The 17319-nt window shown below is 34.7% G+C and overlaps 1 protein-coding gene across 1 annotated transcript in view; it reads right to left on the bottom strand.

Moving 5' to 3' along the window:
* Nucleotides 1–2017: 2017 nt before the first annotated feature.
* The window catches only part of Col24a1 (collagen, type XXIV, alpha 1), a 280847-nt gene continuing 265545 nt past the window's right edge, over nucleotides 2018–17319 (bottom strand). The window contains exons 54-58 of the mRNA XM_013018210.1: nucleotides 15040–15105; nucleotides 14019–14187; nucleotides 8093–8202; nucleotides 4399–4614; nucleotides 2018–2164 (exon numbers count right to left, since the gene is read on the bottom strand). Of these exons, the coding sequence (XP_012873664.1) occupies nucleotides 2018–2164; nucleotides 4399–4614; nucleotides 8093–8202; nucleotides 14019–14187; nucleotides 15040–15105 (708 nt within the window). The remainder of the gene's footprint in view (nucleotides 2165–4398; nucleotides 4615–8092; nucleotides 8203–14018; nucleotides 14188–15039; nucleotides 15106–17319) is intronic.

Genomic DNA, 17319 nt, shown 5'->3' on the forward strand with positions numbered 1-17319 from the left:
TCCCTCAGCTCTTCAGCTCAAGGCTAGCACTGTACCACTTGAGCCACAGCACCACTTCAGCTTTTTCTGCTTATGTGGAGGAATCGAACCCAGGGCCTCATGCATGCAAGGCGAGCACTCTATCACTAAGCCACCTTCCCAGCCCTGATTCTACTTTCTTGATAGTATCCTTTAATGTACAAGTTTTTTTCAATGTAGTTGAATTTATCATTTTCTCTAGTTGACTGTTTTGGGTGTTATTCTAAGAAATCGTTGTGAAATTCAATATCATGAAAATTTTTTCCAATTTTTCTTCTAATAGTTTTAGAATTTTCACTCTGACATATAGATATTTGATTCCTTTTCAGTTTAATTTTTTATTAGATGTAAGGTAAGAAAAGTCTAACTTCTTTTGCAGTTTCCTCAGGCCTATTTGCTGAATAGACTTTTTTTTTCTCCACTGCATAGTGTTGACACCATTGTTGGAAGTCATTTGACCATCTTGGTAAAGTTTATTTCTGTATTATGGCCTTATTTTGTAAAAATAGAAAAATAGACCAGATAGTCTTTTGTAGCTTTACATTAACAGATACTTTCTATTAATGCATATATATATATATATATATATATATATATATATACAGAGAGAGAGAGAGAGTATAAGATATCAAAGGGGTTATCAAATGTAATAGAAGGCTATGATAACAAAATAAAACAACACCAGAATGATTTAGAACACATTTTTAATTATAGACAAGTAACTGTGGTTTGCTGTGACTAAAGGTATGTTTATAAGAGATAAGCATGCTTTTCAATATAGCAAGATATATAATATTTTCTTTTAAATTGAGTTAGTAGTTCTCTGAAAACAAGGGAAGACTGAATGAACTGGTTGAGCCCAGTGGCAAAAGATTTTTTTTTCCTGGATGTTTCTTTGAAGACTGGTAAAATAAATTTCTTTTAAGTACCAATACATTAAAACTAAGAACAATTAAAATCAATGACTCCTACACCACATATATTTCCTACAAAGCAGAAATAAGTGTTTTATAATTTAAAACAGCAGCAATTTCAAAATATTTGCTGAATTAAAACTTTACAAAATATATACACAAAATATCATTCCAGATGATCATGGATTTTTATAAGAATATATCACAACCTCTAACTTGTAACTTAAACCTACTACTGATGTAGCTGGCCTAAAGTATTTTTTTTACAACAACTTAAAAGATAAAACAAAGACAAAAGAAAATCAGCTATTCTCTTGTGTATACATGTAGGTAACAATGGCCTGGCTTTAATTTTGTATGTATGAAGAGAATTTTAAAATAAAACAACAACTTCACATAAATAATTGTTTTATTTGTTACTAAGTATGTGGGACTGAAAAAAGTAAAATAAGTACTAACATCGAAACATACCTTGATGTAACCAGTACATACACTCTTAATGACAAAGATGCAAAAAGAAATAAAATAGATTATGAAAGCCACAAGCACCTTGTTTAGAAAGAGCACCAAGCAACACAAAACGGCAACACATAAGAGGTAGTGTACCATCAGCTAAGATGTACATGCCCATGGGGGACCTGAATACAGCTTAGTGTTTGGGAAAATGAGACATATTAGACTGTGGCTTACAATTTTTAGACAGAAACATTGCACATTTGGGAGCATTAGCCAGTATTGCTCCACAGTGTTCTGTATCTCCAGCTGTCTAATGGGTACTTTGCTCTCAGACAAAAAAATATAGAATTACCCTGAAAAATTCCAAGTTTATAAACAACTAAGGAATTCTTTAAAAAAGTTCAGGTCAATAAATTTTTTAAAGAATTAAATACTTTATCAATCATAACCTTTTAAAAATGCCTTTTCTCCTTTTTAGGAGGAAGTCTTTTCTTCCTGAGATTCTTTAAGATTTAGCCAATGTCTTTATTTTGTGCATTTCATAATGAATGACAGCATCATTCTGTCTATATTTTTCTCTCTGTAGCAATTACCTGGCCAACAGTATGAATTCTAAACGAATCCAGAGACTAGAGAAAGCATACAGAACTGCTTTCAATGTAATATTTTCGTTCTGTTTTGAGATGAGGAAGTTTTTGTATTTCAACTACTGGGAGTTGATTAGGGTCCTGGGTGTGAAAAAGGAACTTTGCCTTATGCCAGCTGCCATCCTGAATCTGTAAAATAAGAACAAAATTCTGTCATATGTAACATTTATGTAGCAGTCATCCTTAGCAGATAATGCTCTTCATAGATATGCTCAACATATGGTAATAATTACTATCAAAAAATTAGAAACCTGCACCTGTCATTTATTTTTAATTGCATTGCTTTTTATTTTTCACGTCCACAGTCTAATGCTAGTTTATTTGCTTGTATCTTATATGGATCTCCATACCAGATATGAATTAAAAGTCTACACTATTCCTAAAATGAATAAGCCCATCTGTTCTCTGTTACTCTGTTTTTGACTAATTCTTTTTTTTGGGGGGGGGGGTCCAGTTGTGGGGCCTGAACTCTGGGCCTGGGCGCTGTTCCTCAGCTCTTCAGCTCAAGCCTAGCGCTCTACCACTTGAGCCACAGCACCACTTCCAGCTTTTTCTGCTTATGTGGTGCTGAGGAATCGAACCCAGGGCCTCAGTCATGCAAGGCAAGTGCTCTACCACTGAGCCACCTTCCCTTAATTCTTTAAGGCAGACATTTTTCTTGGGTGAAAAGGAATGAGTTATCTAAACCCCCATGTGTAGGTAGAAATAAGCAGAATCATCTCATCATTTACTTACTTATTTTTTTCATTTGGTGGCTTTTCATTTATATAGTTTTATATAGTTTTCCTATTTCTTTAAGTCTCTCATATCAGTATATTCTCTGTACTGATAAACTCAATGGAAACAAAACATAAAAAATGTCCTCTGAGGAAGATTTAACAAAACAAAATAGGGAAAACATTTATGATACTTTTTATTCAGAAGTTCACTTACAGCATTGTTACAGAATGAACTTTAAAGTTTGAGGATCTTTATAGATTATTTAATGTATAAATTTTAAATTAAAACTAAGGTTGTGGAAACTCATTGAAAATCAGTAATTTCTCTAGTGTCATAAGCTTGGCATGATAAGTAGACCTAGAATTCTTTGTGTAATATTATTAGGTCATTACATCTCTCAAGTAATATCTACTGAGGATGTACGTTGGTGTAAATGAAAAATAGAAAAAAATAACTATTCTTATAGAGTTCAGGAAATATACAGGTTAGTAAATTAGTTCTGCCTTCTGAAGCAGTTTATAAACCTAGTTGGAGAGGGAAGATTATATGCTATAGGAATTTGTTGGTGATGCTGACCTCTTCAAATACAGAGAATAGGAGTCAGATACTTATGATTATTTACTTAAGATTTTTAATCCCCAAATACTGTTTGGAAATAAAATGTTATGAGCTTCATACTTCACAAGGGCAGGAAATGAAGCTACTTAAGTAACTAATGATTAAGTAACTAATAATTAAGTTACTTAGGTAACTTAAGTAACTAATGATTGATACAAGAAGTAGATAATGCTATTCTCTCTAACAGGGTTACAAAAGCCTTCTCTAAATACCAGATAGGGGCCAGGCATGGTGATTTATGTCTATAATACCAGTGACTAGGATGGAGGATTATAGTGTAAGGCTAGTCTGGGCAAAAGCATGAAACCCTACTTAAAAAAACAAGAACAAAAAGGACCATGGCATGGCTCAAGTGGTATAGCTGCTTGCATAGGCAGCATGCATTCAAGCCTCAAACCAAAGACAAAATAGCTTAGGTTTTAATGATAGCTACAAATAATAAGTAGATAAATGAATTTATCTGTATTTGTTTCCTAAAACAGATGATGGGCCAGACTTTATTGACTATAGGTAGGTACTATTTGTTTTATGAAACTAAGTTTTCATATTATGGATTTTTCCCTAATATCCATTACTTTAATAAGAAAAACTTAGCTAAACTTAAAATACTGACTAATTGAGCCAGTCAATTTACAACTATATTTATACTTAATTATACAAGTCTAGCAATATGAAAAAAAACTTGCCTCTATAACTTGTCTTCCATGCAGTGATAAGATATAACTAGAGCCATGAGAATATATAAACACACATATATATTCTGTTTATCTATACATGCAGACATAATCATTTCATAAGAATAGAATTTAACTAAAATGTATTTTATGCATGTAAAAGTAACCAGTTGGTTTAGCAAAAGTTGACAAAATATAAGAAAATAATTGATTTTGAAAAAGAATGGCTATGATAGACATATTAAAACTTAACATCTTTCTATAGTTTGAAATTAAAGTCTTACTGTCGTAATTTACACTTTTCTCAACTTTAAGTCAGATTGAGTGATTCCCAAAGCACCCTTATCTTACCTTGCAGTCATCTGAAAGCACTTTAGGTTCAAGTAGAGTGTTTTGCTCAAAAATCTGACCATTCCATCCTTTGAAACCAATAGGCAATCCTGGGCCATTTGTTTGTGCATTTGTCCACCTTGAGTCATTCAGACAGTGAATAGTGATGACGTGGGTGGCTTCTGAGCTCAATAAATGAAGGAAGTTCATCTGAACTTTCCCAACACCGAACTCCAACTAATAACATGGAAATAATATTCAGGTTATAAAATATGGGACTTTAGAAATTTTTAGTTTGGGGAAATATGTGGAAAGTTAGCCTGAGAAAACTACTTAGAATTTAAGTTCCCAGTCGGTGGTGTGTTGGTAAATATTTAACCACTGTTAAAGATTTTGTTTGTGTGTGTATGTGTAAACATGATTTACAGCATTTTCTGACTTCCATAGTAGAAACACGCCCACCATAGCTTTCATACTGCCGGACAATGCCACTGATCATGGACTTGGAGAAAGTCTGCCTCCTGAGCCTGAAAGAGTGGCTCCAACATACCATTAGATTACTACACACAATAATCTGCTTTAGCTTAATACTTTAATCCATTTGTCAGAAAACTAGGAAATTCTGATAGTCCTTCATTTGAGATTTTATTTGCATGATTTCCAAAGAAAATCTATTAACTTTGGAAGTTAAAAGTTGCAATAATAATGTAATTCAGTAATTTAAACTGAGAGCCTGTAACCATTAAGAGAATTTTTTTTCTTTGTGTCACTAGTCCCTAAAGTAACTCTAAATAGTGACTCATCAATAAATGTTTATTGAATGAATTAAATTGAACCACTGCAGAAGCAAATGCTAACTCATAAAATGAAGAAAGGAAAAACTGCAGTCAGAAGGTCTGCATGTCTATTTTCTATACTTAAGGACATACACATTTCTATGGCTCTATATAATTATTGTTGTTACTATAGCATTATTAAAATAGGGATATGCACATAACACGGGGGAAAAAACCAATTAAACTCAAAACAACAGCGTCAAAGAAAAAAACTGTAATGGGCTGGGGGTAATAGAGACCCTGCTCTGCTCAGCATGTTCTTGGTCCTGTGTTTGAAATCCAGCACCCTGTCAAAAAAAAAAAAAAACCAGAAAACAAAAGAAAAATTCTGGGAAAAGAGAGAAAATCAGAATGAAAACACGGGAGACTAATCATAAGGATTAGTTTAAGTAATTCAACCTTTTTATTTTGCAGATCAGAATCAGAAATGTGTAGAATATTAACCTTCAGAGCCTTAGTTTCCTTGTTGGTAAAAGGGAGCCTAACACTGACCTCACAGGGTTGTTGTGAGAATTCAAAGTAAAATGTATTTATTTCTCTAGCTAGGGCCTGGTAGACAGACCAGGTCCTCTTGTGACTCAATGTCATTTGTAGGTAGCACTAGAACACCATCTCTGATTCTAAGTCTTTCCACTATTCCAGTCTTCATGAGGTTGAGTTTATGGATGAAATTAATGGGAGAACTTTTTTTTTTGCCTGCGTTGGAACTTGAACTCAGGGCTTGGGTGCTATCCCTGAGTTTTTGTACTCAAGGCCATTGCTCTACCACTGAAGCCACTGATCTACTTCTGGCTTTTTTGGTGGTTAATTGGAGACAAGAGTCTCACAGACATTCCTGTTCTGATTGGTTTGAACCAAAACTCTCAGATCTCAGCCTCCTCCTCCAGTGCCAGTTCAGGAGAACGTTTTCAATCATGAGAAGATATGGAGTGTAGTTCCCTTACTGCTCCTTTGCATAATAACATTTGCCACAGCCAGAGCCCTTCCCTTCCTTTGATAGCAGGAATAAAATTCCTGGGAAAACCTCCAGGGAGTAAAGATGACATCGTGGATATTTTGGATGAAGAGTGTCATATGGATCTTCATGAGGAATACAGGGTTTGTTTGTCTATGAAAGGAAGCATTCCCTCCTTTGTTTCAATGAAAAATTAGTCAAGGCATATGAAACTATGAAACACTATAGTTAATGAAAGAGAGGGCAATAAGCTAGAGACTATTCTTTTTAGCTGTTGCTTTTTAAATGATGAACAACATCCATGATAGGCACTTGTATTTGTTCTTTGTCAGAAGAAACAAAATTTTAATAATATACCAAGTGGTTTAATCAGAAAAAATGAAATGCAGTTTTAATTTTCATGTGTTATGAACAGAGCTAGACTAGGTGTTTTTGAAATAGTTACAATACTTGTACTAAAGGTAAATTGCATTTATTTTTATCAGTTGGTTTAAATAGTTACATTTGAAAGTAGTTTTAAAGGTATCTAGTAAATGTCAATCGTAGATTATTATGTGCCCAGTACCAAAAGTAGCAACATTTTGTGGCAATATTCCTCTTTTAATGATGATGATGTAATTTTCACTCAACTATAGCTGATTGCTGATTATGAACACAGCAGCTATTTAGAGACTTTATAATATATGTGCATATATAAAAAGTCAGGGCTGGGAAGATGGCTTAGTGGTAGAGTGCTTGCCTTGCATGCATGAGGTCCTGGGTTTGATTCCGTAGCACCACATATGCAGAAAAAAGCCGGAAGTGGTGCTGTGGCTCTAGTGGTATAGTGCTCACCTTGAGCTGAAGAGCTGAGGGACAGAGCCCAGGCTCAGAGTTGAGGCCTCATGACTGACAAAAAAAATTTTTTTTTTGTTTTTTTGGTTGTGGTGCTTGAACTCTGGGCCTGGGTGCTGTCCTACACTCTTCAGCTCAAGGTTACTGCCCTACCACTTGTGCCATAGCACCACTTCCAGTTTTTCTGGTGGTTTATTGGAGCTAAGAGTTTCATGGACTTTCCTGCTGGGGCTGTCTTTGAATCATGATGCTCAGATCTCAGCCTCCTGAGTAGCTAGGATAATAGGCGTGAGCCACCTGTGCCCTACTAAAGTATCACATTTTTAAAGAATTATAAAAAAAGATCTGGTGGGTGCCAGTGGCTCATGTCTATAATTCCAGCAGGAATTAACCTCTAAGGAGGCTGAGATCTGAGGATCTCAATTTGAAGCCAGCTTGGGCAGGAAAGTCCATGAGACTCTTAACTTCAATTAATCATGAAAAAGTTGGAAATGGAGTTGTGGCTCAAGTGGTAGCTCAGGGACAGTGTCCAGGTCCTTAGTTCAACAAACAAATGAACAAACAAAACTAGATCAGTGAATAAACCAAGCTGAGCCAATCATTTAAAAACACAATCAAAATATAAAGATTTGCTTTGATTAGATTTTTCATACATGATAAAGAATGAAGGGCACTCTTGTTTCATTCTTGAATTTTATACTTTATACTTGTTTCAGTTTATTTTGTCAGTCCTGGGACTTGAACTCTGGGCTTGTGTGCTATCCTTGAGATTTTGTGCTCAAGGCTAATGCTCTACTACTTGAGCCACAGTTGCACTTCTCGTGTGTGTGTGTGTGTGTGTGTGTGTGTGTGTGTGTGTGTGTATGTTTAATTGAACTTTTGTGTGTGTGGTTAATTGGACTTTTGTGTGGTTAATGAGACTTTTTTTCCCAGGGCTAGCTCGGAACTGCAATCCTCAGATTTCAGCTTCCTGAGGAGTCAGGATTATAGGTGTGAGCCGCCGGTACCCAGTGGTAGACAGGATTTTAAAAATCATTTTTTACAGATACTGTGTAACTTGGTGATGTATGTTCTAATATTCAATACATACCTTTGTTACAGATACAGGAGATAAACATGTCTGGCCACCAGCACTAAAATTGCAGAAAACCTCAATGGCATCTGAAGCACATCCAAGGTTCGGATCAATCCAGTATTTTCCTATTAATTTATAGTAAAACACATAGTCATTTCAGTCTCCTGCTAAACAATATATACTTATATATTATTAAAGACTTGTCCATTAAAATACACGAACTATAAACTTACCAATATTGAATAAGTGAATGAGAGCTATTTTCACAATTTAAAGACATATAATAATTTAATTGAAATGATAGAATCTCTGAACTTATTGCTCAACTAAAAGCAAATTGTCTCAAGTCACTTAATGCCCCAAAAAGTTGAAGTTCATGTAGAATCTATGCACATATTTTATATTGTTATAGATTTAAAGTAAGCATTTTGTTTAAAAGAGAAACAATTTCAAAATCTCTAAGGAAATAGTTCTTTAGGGATAACACTGATGATTAAAAAATAATACAACTTCATTTTCAGAAAGAAAGTGTACAATTAACAGTCCTCATTTTTTCATTTTCCCTTTCAGATTTGCAATTGGATAACACTGAAAGCTTACAGCTAGTATAAGCCTGCCAGTCTATGTTGAGTGCACAGTAAACTATGGGGACTAAAGTCATATATGTAGTTGGCTGAACTACTCAGCTGAAATGCACTGGGCTGTCATCTTAATTGCAGAATAACAGGTTATTAAAATAGCATCTCATTCCAAATACAAAAGACAGGAACTATTGAATGAGGCAGTTCTGCTTCCTTGCATTTATACAATCAAACAGTTTTTTGTCAAATGCCACTTTCTTTCTAAAAAAATTATTGTCAAGGTGATGTACAGAAGGGTTATAGTTACATAATTAAGGTAGTGATTGTATTTCTTGTCAAACTTGTTGCCTCTTCTCACATTTTTCTCCTTCTTTGCCCTCCCCCCCCGCAAGTTATACAGATCATTTCCAACACATCATCATGTGAGCATCACTGTTGCATAGGTTCCCCCTTTGTCCTTTGTCTCACCATTTTGTTGTTCCTCTTCCCTTCCCTAGTTCAGATAAACGTGTATACAATGCCACTTTCTAAACCAGGTTGAGATACTTTTTCCATTCCTCCATTTTATCCAATAGCACAAGGTTCTTTGGGGCTGGGTAACATCCAGTCATCAGACCATAGAAGGATTTAAAAATTGTTTGGTACAAGACAGAATGTTTCTCATCTGCTTCTGGTAGCCTTCTGTACCCTGTTTGCCTGTATTGACAATTTTCCATGGTCCCCAAATATTATAAATATCCAAGTGGCCCTTGGCAGAATAAAGGTTCTCCATTCTGCCTCTAATTTTCCAAACTTCCCCTCTATTCTTTTTTTTAAGATTTTTTTTAAATTGTAAAGGTGATGTACAGAAGGGTTACTCTGTTATATAAGTTACTTAAGTCAGGTACTGAGTATATTTCTTTTGTCACCTCTTCTCTCCTTTTCTCCCAGTTTTTCCCTCCTGACCTCCTTTCCTCACAAGTTGTATAGTTCATTTTCAACTAGTGACTAATGAGTATCATAGCTACATGTGTTTACCCTTTGTCCCATCATTTCTGTGCATGCCCTTCCCCTTCCCCAAACAGACAAACTTTCAAGATAAAAGGTATAGAAATCAAAAACTGTGACTAAGGAGGAGAAAACAAAAATAACAAAAAACCCTCTTGTTTCCATTTCTTGGAATTCATTTAGCTAAACATCATTTTATGTGATCATATGCACATAGCTATTTAGCCCTTACAATCCTACAAAGTGTGTACTTGATGAATTGCTAGCTAAAAGATTAAAAACTGTTCTCTATTGCAGAATTTTCAAATTTTAGTGTGCATCAAAAGATCTGTCAAATAACATATTTGGATGTCACACCAGAATTGTTGATTCACTAACTCTTGAGTGGAGTTTGGTTCTGTATTTTCAACAAAAATTGATCTAGTCCAGGGGACACATCTGGAAAACCACGAATCTACTGAAATATGGAAGGAGCGAGAGATAGTCACCCATGTTAGTCTCTTTCACTCAGAATTTTGAACATTGTATGAGGTTGAAGAAATTAAAGCTGTAATTAGAGAATTAGAGGCTACTGAATTCAGGTGCTATATTGTACAAGGATGAACTGGCTGGTGCTACATGATTTATTTCAATGTATGCTGATCAAGTATTGTATCATAAGATACCTTCTAGATTCCTGCGGGTGCTGCTTCCTTGGTAGGCTTTTCAAGTTTGCCACAGCTTCTAGAATATTGTACCTACAGGTGGGACACTGTCTTTCTTGACACACCTAGACCATTCTGTCTAAAAATATTCCACATTGAAATTACTATCAACATATTGTATCACCAATTATCCTTTCCTGATGCAATTGTTAAGGATTTTCTTTGAAGATTGTCACTTCTAATTTGCTGTCACTTTCAGAAAATCTGTTTATGACCTCGTTCTTGGGGAGTCATAACTCTCAGTATCCCTGACCCCCTCAATGCCTTGCATTATACCTCCCCACCTCCTTGACTCTTGTACCAATGATCTTACACTTTCTCCTATTCTCATGGTTTACTTTTTTGAAAGCCACATCTCGTCTCTGTTGTTATCTACAATTCTATCTCCTCAATAATTTCATTTCTCTTCTCTTTCCATCTTCCTTCCTCCCTGTTGATGGGTTACAGATTTGCATGTCAGGAAGCCACAAAAAGCACTACCCCACTTTTCAACATACCCAGGACAAAAATACTTTCAAGTAATGGATTCACTTTTGCTGTCGTCAAAATCTTTGCTTGAAAGTTCCTCACTACTATGTTAGCTATTTTGTGCTTTTAATTTTTTTTTTTTGCTGGTCCTGGTCCTGAGCCTCTTTGTGCTCAAGGCTAGCACTCTACCACTAGAGCCACAGTGCCACTTCTGGCTTTTTTTCTGAGTAGTTTATTGGAGGTAAGAGTCTAACAGATTTTTCTTCCCAGGCTGGTTTCAAACTGTGATCCTCAGATCTTAGCCTCTTGTGTAGCTAGGATTACAAGTTTGAGCCACTGGAGCCTGTCTTCTGTCACTTTTTCTTACAGTCTGATAAGATTTATCAACAACCATTCTCTTTAACTGCTCTTGTTGCCGGTCATCAGTGATCTCTGCCTTTCCAGATCTCAATTGCCTTGCTCAGTCTTTTCTGTTTGACATTGTTCCAGTCCATCCATCCATTCTTCCTCCAAATATTTTCTTGGATTTCCAGGATACAGCTTTGATCTAGCTTTCCTCCTACTTCCGTGGCAGCTTCTTCCTAGTTTGTTTGTTTTTTATGGGTTCACCTTCATTTCTTAATTTCTAAACATTACAGAGTCCTAGGGCACATTCTCTTTTCTTTCTTTACATTTCAGGGATGGGAAACCCTTTTTCTGACAAGAGCCATTGGATATTTATAACATCATCTCTTACTGAATCTTACTTTGAATAAAGTGTCTAGATATATTGATTTTCAAGTCCTTCCTGTGGTTGCATTGGCAGAGACAGACCAAATGACTTTGCAGGCCTTATGTGGCCTGAGGGGCTTGACATTTCTCATCTGTGATAGCAATTCTTAATACGCCAAGATTTTATATAACATTTATATAAAAATGACTTCATGGGGGGGCAGGGAGGATTGGGTGGGGGGGCGGGGGGAGGATGGGAAGAGATGGGAAGGGGAAACAAAGGAGGAGGCTACAATGATTGATAAGAAATGTACTCATTATCTTGCTCATGTAATTGTAACCCCTCTGTACAGTATTTTCACAATAAAAAATAAATAAAAATTAAAAAAAAGACTTCAGAGTTTTTGCCCCAAGTTGTAACCTCTCTCTTGACCTCTTTCTAGAATATTCAATTACCTACTTGACAGTTTTACTTGAATATCTAATAGATGGCACAAGCTAAATATATCCCAAATCCAGCTCCTAATCTTTTGTCCACATTTTCTTCTTTTGGAGGCCTCTCCCTCTCTAGCCATAGGAAAATTTTAGATTGGAAATCTTACTCATCTTTGGCCATTTTATTCTTTTCATAGTCCATATCATATAGATCAACAAAAACTGATGACTTCACCTTAATACAGACCTTTTCCCTATGATTAGCTCTAGAAAAAATTATTTCAATAGCTTTTTTTTCAGTGGTTTCCCAGCTTCTTCGCCCCTTGTTCCCATTACATTTGCAAGAGTTATATTTTTAAAACCTAGACCAAATTATGCCATTGCTTTGCTCAAAATTTAGTTGTTTCCTTATTGCTAAAAAAGTATCTGGTTTCCCATTACTCTTCTATTTAGGTTCTGTCTTCCAGTCACGCTGACCTTGCTAAGCCTAGAACATACTAACTACACTCCCAGACTCAGGGTTTTTGCAGTTGTTCTTTCTGTCTGGAAAGCTTTCCCTAGATTTCTTGTGGCTTGATCCCCTTGCTTGTTCTGATCTCATTCATGTGCCACTTGCTAGGAGATTCCTTGTCTGACCATTTAAAACTAAACCTCTACCCCGCTTTCTATCATATCCCCCTCTCTCCTGTTTTGTTTTACTCTCTAGTCCCTACTATCCTAGTGATAAAAGTATCTGAGAACATAAAGACCTTTCTCATATTCTATAATTCATATCACTTAGCTATCTCTCTTAAAATAAAGACAGACCTTGCATTTGGAATCCTTCTCATTTTATTTTTATTTTTTTAAATTTTATTATTTACTTATTCATTCATTTATTTTTGCCAATCCTGGGGCTTGAACTCAGGACCTGAACACTGGCCTTGAGCTTCTTTTTGCTCAAGGTTAGCACTCTACCACTTGAGCCACAATGCCACTTCTGGCTTTTTCTGTTTATGTGGTTGTGAGGAATCTAACCCAGGGTTTCATGCATGCTAGGCTAGCATTCCATCACTAAACCACATTCCCAGCCCCTCCTGCTCATTTTATATGTCTTACAATGTCTTTACTCTTTTCAGTTCCATTTTATGACCTCCATTAAGGGAAAGAATCTTTATAATTATAAGGAGTATTATAAATATCATCTTAGTTTTATGCTAATCTAGGACAAGACATACCTATCAAAAGTAAGTACTATACCAATATAAATAATTATTTTACTAAAATAAATAAAAAATTAACTAACATATTTTAATAGTACAAATGATATAAATATATTTATATAATAAATCTTATTTTTAGGCTGGAGGCAGATGTGTTTGAAGAATATATAAATTTGTATGATAAATATGTATAGATATATAAAATTAGTATCACTATTCATGTTACAGAATGACATCCCATAGTTTTATTTTTCAAATGAGCATATGGTCAATATATTAAGTCTGGAGATTTTCAACTAAGAATGATATAATATTGATTGTATAGTTGACGATAAAATTTAAAATAACTTATTATAGTAGGGAGAGTTTCTTCTACTTAAATGTTGTTTCAGTTTTGTATCTTTGGTTCATTAATTTAAGTTAGCTACATAGGATTGCAAAATTTCTAAGGATGATAAACCATGGCACATGTAAATTCTATTTTGTGTAAAAATGATATTGTTAATGAGTGTGGTAGAAGGGATGCTACTGTATACATTTTATTGTTGTTGACTTCGATGATTCTGGATTACCACATACTGAGAGATGATCCTATGTACCAACCTCAAAGTCAGTTTTTAATACTAATATGGTATATTCCAAACACAATGTATAAGCAAAGTCTACAGATGCAGTGATATCAGGATTTTGTATATCTTCCTCAATAGCATTTTTGGTTTTGATGTTATTAAAATGGCATTTGCTATTTTACCAAAAATGACTAAGCTTTGGAATAAATGCATTGCAAACCTGAGATGCACCAGGATGATGAAATGTAGTTAAACACCAAAATCTGAGAAAATCAAGAACTCACCATCTGATACTTTGTATTCACAGTTGAGCAAATCTTTGCAGATTCGTGCTGGGTTATCTCGTGTGCCAAGAGGATTCTTGAGGCTGTGCAGTAAATTGCTAAGGTAACTCAGTGTTTTGAATATCTCTGTACCGTAGTCCATTGAAGCCATTTCAGTATTCTGGTAGCTCTGCCAAAGCATCACAAGAATCAGATAAACAATAAACCTTAATTTGTATCAGGGATAAGAGCATCATACTCTTAGTTGTGTACAGTGAATTGAGAATAGGCTATATAGATGAATTTATATTTAACTATGGGTATATGTATACATTCCATTAGCATTGATCCTAAATAAAAATTAAATTCCCTGTGAAAGTTTGGTTATTAATAGATATAAGTCTATTGTATAATTTTTTCCAGTTTTTTTGGGGGGGTTCGGTCGTGGGGCCTGAACTCTGGGCCTGGGTGCTGTCCCTCAGCTCTTCAGCTCAAGGCTAGCACTCTACCAATTGAGCCACAGCGCCACTTCCGGTTTTTTATTTTTCTGCTTACGTGGTGCTGAGGAATCAAACCCAGGGCCTCATGCATGCAAGGCAAGTGCTCTATCACTGAGCTAACTTCCCAGCCCTATTGTATAATTTTTTATACTACACATTGAATAACTAGGGTTTCAATAAGAAATCAGTAGTGATACTTGATTCCATTTTAAGAATTAAGAGTAATTCACGTATTTTTTCAACAGAACCAAATTTCTCAAAAATCGCTATGAATATCACATTTTGTTTTAAATATATTTATTTAATATATTTAAAACATTTAATATTTATTTAAATATCTTTAAGTATATTTTCTGTATAAAATATTCTATGAAGATATTTCTATTTAATTATGGTGTATCCTTTAAAATAGTTTCAGGATTTTAATTTGTTTACAATACAACCTTGGTGATAATGTTGCAAACTTTCACAAAGGCCTCCAAAAATTCCTCATTAAATTTGCATATTGAGATTGCCAATATAAATAAAGCCAGATATATTACCTCCATCTGTAGGGCAGTATTTGATTCAATCAAGGCTTGAATAGCAGCATTGATATCCATTTGTTTCTGTGTAAGACAAAACCATTTGAGATCAGCAATATGATCAACATTGAGTGCTCTAAAGTAAAGGCCATAAATCTTGAAAGGATTTATCTAGACTTATTTAAGGATTTACTTAGACTTATCTAAAAGGGGGTTTGTAACTCCTTCGGTTAGATAGATTTCGCAAATATTACCTGGCTATCAGAAAGACAATATGCTACTTTCCCCCAGATCTCAAAAGCCTCCTAATTAAAACAGGACTCAAGTCTAAAGTCCTCAGATATAAACCTTTTTGTTCCTGCTGCATGTTAATGAACACACATACATCATTACTCAAATGGAAAGAAGAATGAAATAGGATCACTCCATTTAATAAATTGTAAAGTGAAGAATAAATAACCACAGTAATTTTTAACAGTTAGATTCTTGGAAGGGAACTAGGATAAAATACTGCTGTCCTGATGTAGTCACCACATTAGTTTAATCTGATACTTCTGTGGTCTTAAAAACAATTTCTGAAGTTGGAAAATGTACTATTAGTCCCAAAAGAAATAATACAACATGAATCCAATCTGTTCCTGCATTTAATAAAAGATATTTTCAGAGGAAAAACTCAGTATAAGCTTTAGAAAAAGTCTTTCAGTAATTTTACTTAATAAACAAGAATAGACATTAAGGTGCACTCGATTCTGGGATCCATGAATCAAACAATCCAATTACTTTCAGAATTATTGTATTGATAAGATATCTTTTTACTTGGAGGTCCACATAATAGAAACTGTTTTTGACAGCTCTCTTAAGTCATAGTTGGTAAAATGAAAAAAAAAATTAAGATGATGGAACAATCAATAAGATGCACTCTCCTTTGCCTCTGTATATGGTTTTCATATTGAAAAAGAATTGACTCATTCTGTCTCTGTCTCTATCTCTGTCTCTTTCTCTGTATGTATATCCAAATACTGAGGATAAAATAGTAAACAAAAAAGAAACTTGTCTTAGTGAAGCTAAAAATGAAGAAACGGTGCAGACCATAAAATAAAAACAGGTAATTACAAATTGTGCTATGTCCTATGAAAAAAACACGTGGACCTATCAGAGAAATTAGGAAGTAAATCTGTATCTAATACTTCAAGGGAAGTATTCAAATTTGGTAGAGGTCAGGAAATGGCATATTTGCAGGATAACCTATTTTATGGCTTAATACACCTTTTAACATCTGGATACATATATGAAAGCTAAATTGCCACACTATTTTATACCAAAACTTGATAAATGGTAGTTTTTTCTTTCTTTACCCATTATTCGTCATGACCTCTGCATGCTAAGTAGGCAGTCTACTAGTGAGCTCTGTCCTCCTCATGATATATCCTGCTAAAATGGTATCTTAAAGGTGTAGTACAGTGTGGAAACTAGAACCATGTGATTGAAGTGTCTACTCCTTTATACTAAAAAGTATTTTTCTACCTTAAATTTTGATAAAATAGTTGGTACCTATGCATAATATTAACAATATCATTGATCCTGCATCCCCCACTGTATATTAGATATTTCTATAGAGCTAGAGGAAAATAGGAGAGATGTGTCTTACCAAATATAAATGCCAAAATATAAACAGAAATATATAATAGAACTAAATAGAAATTCTAGAGTTGTAAAATACAATAACTGAGGTGAGAACTTACTGGACAGACTCAACACTATTTTCTTTTCCTGTGTTACTAGGGAAATAGACATGCTAGGCAGTGCTTGACCACTGAAACACAACCCTAGCCCTTCAAAAGGGCTTTCAATAGGCAACAGAAAAGAATGAGTGAATTGGAATACAGGTTTATTGCAATTAACCTATGTGAGTAAAAAGAGAATGAAGAAAGTGAATAAAGGCTCTCAGACATAAAGGATACTATCAAGTATGAGACTCTATGAAGGGCATGAATTTTAGGGGGGGAACAAAGGGAGACTAATATTTGAAGGTATAACACCAATATATGATGAAAAACATGAATAGATATAGAAAAGGGCTCCCTGAATTTCCTTAGACACCTAATGGTTAAATGCTGTAGATAGAGGATGTTAAAAGTAGAAAGATAAGAGATTCATATTCAATAAATTCTCAATCAGAATAACAGCTGATTTCTTACAAAGTCTGGAAAGGTGAGCAAGCAGTGATATTTAAAGCATTCAGAGTATCAAAAGAAAGAATGCCCACCAAGAATTCCATATCCAGTAAATTAAGGGATA

The sequence above is a fragment of the Dipodomys ordii genome, unplaced genomic scaffold (genome assembly GCF_000151885.1).
Source record: "Dipodomys ordii isolate 6190 unplaced genomic scaffold, Dord_2.0 Scaffold39, whole genome shotgun sequence".
Taxonomy (NCBI): domain Eukaryota; kingdom Metazoa; phylum Chordata; class Mammalia; order Rodentia; family Heteromyidae; genus Dipodomys; species Dipodomys ordii.